Source organism: Podarcis raffonei, chromosome 5 (assembly GCF_027172205.1).
Source record: "Podarcis raffonei isolate rPodRaf1 chromosome 5, rPodRaf1.pri, whole genome shotgun sequence".
NCBI lineage: Eukaryota > Metazoa > Chordata > Lepidosauria > Squamata > Lacertidae > Podarcis > Podarcis raffonei.
This window is the reverse complement of record NC_070606.1, coordinates 71589393-71596056: the sequence shown is the minus strand read 5'-3', so window position 1 is coordinate 71596056 and position 6664 is coordinate 71589393. Positions and strand designations below refer to the sequence as shown.

At 39.7% G+C, this 6664-nt stretch overlaps 1 protein-coding gene across 5 annotated transcripts in view; it reads right to left on the bottom strand.

The window, feature by feature from the left end:
* Positions 1-880: 880 nt before the first annotated feature.
* The window catches only part of ACSL3 (acyl-CoA synthetase long chain family member 3), a 62281-nt gene continuing 56497 nt past the window's right edge, over positions 881-6664 (bottom strand). For all 5 annotated transcript variants that reach the window (XM_053390019.1, XM_053390017.1, XM_053390018.1 and 2 more), the window contains one exon: positions 881-6186. In XM_053390019.1, coding sequence (XP_053245994.1) covers positions 6023-6186 — 164 coding nt within the window. In that variant the 3' untranslated portion in view covers positions 881-6022. The remainder of the gene's footprint in view (positions 6187-6664) is intronic.

Below are 6664 nucleotides of genomic sequence, written 5' to 3'. Positions count from 1 at the left end.
GGCATTGGTAAAGCCTGGTTTGGGAGAGGGGAGATGTGGCCATCATCTGCCCCTCCATTTTAAGGGTATTTCGTTAAAGGGATCTGGGGGCATGGATCTTGTCCGAAGCCCGGGTAGGGGCTAGGGCCATGCCACAACCCCATTGGGGACCCTGGGCGGAACTCTTAGTTGATGTACATCAACAGGGCTTCCCCTACCCCAACTGGACTACCTGCATGGCGGGCAGGAGTCAGATATAGTCCGTTCAGTGCCAGTGCCTAAGCCAATGCCGCTCACATTCTGTAACCAATAAAGTTGTGGCCCAAATTTGCCCATTTACCCTAATATACTGTGTCCAGGTGTTATTATTCAACATAAAGGGAGACCTTGGGGTCTTGACATCTAGGGACCCAAGGTTGAGAAAGGCTGGTATATGCACTTGGTAAAAAGGTAAAGGGACCCCTGACCATTAGGTCCAGTCGTGACCGACTCTGGGGTTGCGGCGCTCATCTCGCTTTATTGGCCGAGGGAGCCAGCATACAGCTTCCGGGTCATGTGGCTAGCATGACGAAGCCGCTTCTGGCGAACCAGAGCAGTGGACGGAAACATCGTTTACCTTCCCACCGGAGCGGTACCTATTTATCTACTTGCACTTGACGTGCTTTCGAACTGCTAGGTTGGCAGGAGCAGGGACCGAGCAACGGGAGCTCACTCCGTCGCAGGGATTTGAACCGCCGACCTTTTGATCAGCAAGTCCTAGGCATGCACTTACTTGAAGGTAATTCCCATGGAGCAGGCATATAATATATAAGCTTGCACTGTCATTAATTCTATGAAGCAAGGAATAGGGTTAAAGGCCCTTCAGGGTGACTCTCTAGAAAAATACAAAACAGGAAGCAAATTAACTTGTGAAACTCAATTTTAATTTTATTTTTGAAGTGTAAATGTCCAATTACAAATAAATAATTCATACAATATAACTCAAGTTATGATAGACACATTTTCAGGCAGTTCAGAATAACAACCAAGATGAATGAATTTACATTAAATAATCAATTAGTACAATGAACTGGTCATCCAGTTATGTTTTCAGCTTGGTCTAATATGTGTACAGCCTTTTAAAACAGTTCTCTCTTTTTGCCACTTTAGAAGACAACAAATGCAAACAATTTTCATACAAGCCCAGAAGAACACACACATTACATTTACTTTAAAAATTTCAAAAATTAGTCAAATGGGTGAAGTGGAAGTCTTAAAGCAGGAAGAAAGAAAACCCAGCTTGTGAAATTTTTGCAGCCAACAGTTATTTTCTAAGGGTTTCTATTCTGCTGAATTTGCTGCATAAATTCTCAAGCATTATAGGCTCAAGGAAGTTTTTTATTTCAACTCTATACATTTTTTTCATCTTTGCTAAAAAGCAAAAGCCCAGAGAACACTTGTAGGCTTCATTTTGAGTTTTAATTGCACACTGCTTTTAGCTTTAACTTCAGCGAATTATTTTACTGCTAAAAAGACAGCTTCCCCTTGAGGTAAATAGATGTATTAATTGTAAACTGCAATAGCAGCAGCATCAGTAAAACCACATAAAAAGTGTTTCCTGACACAAAAGGGTACAATCACTGCTGCTTTATTCTTTTCTACAGAGTTTGCATGGGGCTCCATCACAAGACCTGGTGAAATGAATGACAGGAAGAAGTGCTTGGGCAATTTCTTTTACATTCATTTCCACATGAAGCTTTGCTTCTCCTTGTTCAAGGATACATGCAGTATCTGGGGCAAAATGTATTGATTTTTTAAACCCTGAACTTTTTTTTAAAAATGTGGCACTTTTACAGTTCATTCTGTTTCCCCATAGTTCCTATCTTGAATAACTATGGACCTCTTCCCACATCTGCAGTCCTGTGGAAATCACATTCTTGTGGCTTGAACCTTTGTGGTTTTAAGCTGGCAAGATCCACAGGATCACTCACATGCAGGTGGTCACATTACTCACTAGATCCCACAGCAATGTGGAATCCTATGGGAAGGCAGATCCCCCCTTGGCAGCAGGAATATCTTAATCACATTTAATGCTGAAATCCATCTTTCAAAACTACATCTTTTCACTGGGACAGGAAGCGAATGGTCCCAAATGGTCCCTGTGGGTCAAAGCTAAAGTAGCATATAGCTACATAACCATCTCCCTACTATTTTGGAAAATGTGGGGAAGCAGCTATGGGAGCTGTACTCTTAAGCAGAGGGAGGAATTGCTGAACCCTGTCTCACTCCAGCCCATTTCTTTAATTCAGGACTGCTTCTCTCAACTGCTTTTCAAAATATCTTTTTGCTGTGTGGGTAGAAAAGTAGTGATAGAGGGAAGCAGAAAACTGCTTGAAGGCCAAAGCTCAAGGAGGACTTCTCCTCTGCAGCTCTTCTTTTCCAAAAAGATGTTTACACACATTTGCCATGCAATGTCTAGCAATGGCTTTTTTAAAAATGGCAAGGCTCTTAAGTTTCTGAAGCTACACAACTGCGTTTCCAGGTCTGGTTGCTAAGGAAGGCCTACTGCCTCTGCTCACTTCTACTTCTGGTCCTGCTGCAGAGCAGCCACGATGGCATGCAGCCAGAGGGATGAAAGAATGCTCACAGTTCAACAGCCTAGAAGATACTGCAGCACAAACAAGGAAAATAAAAAAGAGACTGCCAAAAAACAAACCCAAAAAACCCCACTCCTTTAATTTTGGTGATCAAAGACTATTTATGGCCCATAGTCTTTTCACTTTGGTTCTTTGCTTTAGTACCTGAATCTAAAAAAGCATAAAGAACCCTCCAGCATGAAAACCATTCAATGGAAATAATAAGCTATTCTCCCTACATGGAGCCACATGTTAGGCCATTTGGTATCTTCACTGCAAACAATAGCTGTCATATACAACATTTCTCCAATAAAGAGAGCACAGTGATGCTCAGAAAACTAATTTGTGAGAATTCTCAGAGATATGTTAGCAATGATTTTAAAAATCCATCAGTTTTAATGACAAGGTTGAACCCATACAATCAGAAATGTGTCATCTAATGCTTTTAAAAAACAGAGGGCAGTATCTAACATTTGTCATTCTCAGAGCAGACCCACTGGGCTCAATGGACTGATCAGTCTATTGATTTCAATAGAACAATGGATTTAGTTCTGGATTGTGTCACAAATGCTATTCCCACAAATTGTTATTAAAGAAGGTATGTAACATTTTTAAGCACAATAGAGGAACTAGATAAATGTGAAATTGAGCAATTCAAGATGAAAGAAATATTTTTAACACCCATCTACCTTATTTTTCTCCAAATGAGTTTTCATGGCCAAGGCAACCGTAATTTTTAAAATGATATCCAAAGTGATTTTGAAAATTAAAAAAATGAACTTCAATTACTCATTTGCAGCTGTGGGATCTTGTATCTTAGCTTAGATCAGGCTGCCCCAACCTTGTGCCTTCCAGGCACTGTTGGACCATGCTGGCCCTACTGGCTGGGGGGTGATGGGAGTTGTAGTCCAGAAAATCAGGTGAACAGCAGGTTGGGGAAGGCAGATTTAGATAATTCCACCAGCCTATTTCGTTTCATAACATAAAAAGAATAAACCAAATGCAAAGTCCTAATGCATTAATTGAGTTCCCAAGGAATACAGTAGTATCTTCAATTAGTGAGCCAACTCATTTTAATTATAGAAACCTACCTGACACTTTGCAATACAACTCCATATATTAGGAGAACATATCACTCTATACACATTCTGTAATTTTTTTCTAATTAAGATGCAATAGTTAATTTGCCTCCCCAATTAAAGCTTTTTAAGAATCTGTGGCCACAGATTTTTTTCAAGTAAAGGATGGGCATGATTCAACCAAAATTAAGCATTTGTAAGCTCCATTGTTTTCACTGGGAGAGAAGCAAGCTTTCATTCTCCATCAATGGGTTTTAAAGTGCTTAATGCTGGCCAGATAGTGTCCAAAATCTGAATATCCAATGCCCTACTAACCAAGATATAGGTCCAAGGCCACTGTTTTCGTAATTTGATAGAAAAGAAAGTAAACCTTTTCAAATTAAAGCCTCTTCCACACTTCAGACTTACTCGTGTATGGGAGAGATCAACCGTTGCACCAGATGTGCCTCCCCCCCCCCACATTCCCAGCCCCCAACCTGCTCCAGAGGATCACCCAACCAAGTAGAATTGGGAGGGGGGCACAAGGGGGCTGTAGGGAAGAGTAGAGGAAGAAGAAATCTCATTTGTGGGATGTCACAATTGGATATCAATTACTCTACATCTTCTATATTCTCAAGTTGACCATAGCAATTATACTTGTAATGTTGCGGGGGGGGGGGTAAGTAGATTAACCAAATATTGAAAGGTTTTCCAGACTGAGACCTTATGTGGCACTTAAAACTTTCTCAACACATCATAACAATCTGGAACTCCAGTTAACCCTCAGATGCCCACACAGAACTGAATCAGCAAGGGCTGTGCCACCACTTCAATGTCAGGAAAAGCACAGCATGCCCATGCCATTGCCTGTACACTGCTTTCCCCAATTCTGCAGTTCATCATGTTCTGCTTCTACAGGTATCTGTGCCAGAGCATGTGGACTGGAGCCCAATGGTAGTATTTATAATGAAGCACACAAAGGAACACATTTTCAAATTGAAGATTTTGGGCACAACAATGACCCAAAAAAAATGTGACTCAAAGTTATTATCTCAAATACAGTTAATCTGGAAGAATGTTTTCTTTCGAAACAGCAAATGAGATGCCCAAGTAACTTGCGTTCAGGAGTAAGGTACCAACAATGGGATAATTAAAGACGACATTTCCATCAGCACCCATGACATTGAGACAGACAATAGTAAACAAATCACCATCAGTACATTTGAAAATGTTCTCCAACGGCACAATCCACCATGAATTTATCTTGTGCAAACCCCCTACACACACGCAATTCAAATCCATTTTGGCTAGGCTTGTGCAGGAGAACGTCACAATCGACTGTGTTCTTAAAACATTTGGGCTTCAGCTAGACCTGAACTGGACTGTAACTGCTGATTTATATGCACATAATAATAATAAAAAGAGAGAGAAGCAGCCTGAATTGTAAAGCAGATAAAAATCAACACACATAAAAGTCCCATCTTAGTAAAGGACATTGTCAATCAGAATGCAATTCATTTAAAACTGAGTTGTCACTAGTTTTAACAAGTCAATTTCTTTATAAAATGGCCTCAATATATTTTCAAAATTGAACTATGTCTGTTAAACAGATTATTCACAGGTGTCACATCTGCTGTGTTAGAACATACTTTGCATGACTCAAGCCTCATTCATCCTTGTTTTGCAGGAAGGCCTGCTTATATACAGCACTTTGCCATGACCATTTTTCCTTATTTCAGATAAAAATAAAATATATATGTAGGAGGAAATTGTCAGGCACATACTTCAGCTGTTACTTTATAAGTCAGAATATCAGACTATTTCTCTTGCAATTTTATACAAAACAATTGCACAGCAACAAATAATCTGGTGTTCTGGCCAACAATGATTTTCACCTATAAGTCATTTCATTGTACATAATTTCACATTGATACCTCTTTAATATTTAAATATTTACGTAAAAAAAGGCCCCCAAACTAATCATTTTGTATATAGCCAAGTTCTCCCTCTATATATCCAAACTTCAAAAAGTTACGAATGGAAACATTATACAGGATTTATAAATCAGGTTTAAAAACTTGAGGCTTCAAAATCAGGTTAGCCCAAAAGGACGTTTAGGAAAATCCACTCACTGACAAGGTAGAAGAAAAAAACTAAGGGAGGGAAAAAGGAGACAGACACCAATTTTCTGCCTTAACATTTTACTAATCCTGCCAGTTAAAGATGCTGATATTATCAGAAGAAACAGCATAAGCTGAGAGTGAATAAAGATGTTTTTAATGTTGGTCCCAAGTGATGAGACATGTGATTCAAGTATTTCCTATTTGATCTGAGCTCACCATAGCAAAGTGGTGCAAGAAAAAAAAACCATTATTTTATTTTTGTTCCATACATTCGATTAATATCTTCCTGGTAGTGTGCAGTAAGCTCTTTCCGTTTTAGTTTGAAGGCATCTGTCACCAAGCCCGTCTCTGGGGTCCAAGGTTCAGGGCTCAAACGAATTTTGAGTGGGATTTCAAATTTCTCCAGATTAGCTACAACAGCAGAAAAATAAAAAACATGAAATTACACAGTGTATTTCAAGGAGGAAAGCACAGATCTGGGAAAGGGGCAGAAAAAGGTCAACCACAACGATCAAGGAACTGCAGCATCATCCCCTCTGAGGAAAGGCTAAAACATTTTGGGTGCTTAGCTTAGAAGAATGGGAATCACAGAGGTTTTGAAAAACAGGTATGGGGTGCAGAAAGCAAGTTCTTCCCACTTTGACAATACTATACTAAAGCTGATGTCATCCAATAAAAGAAATGGGCAGCAAATTCAAGGCAGACAAATGAGGTATTTTACACAATGAACCATTAATTTGTGGAATCCCATACAATGAGATGTGGTGATGAACATGAGCTTAGAGGTCTTCAACAGGAGATTAGTCACATTCATGGAAGATGAGTATGTGAATGGGGAATATGAACAGCAATAGCAGGGAAGAGCTGTTGCCTTAATGCCTTGATTGTG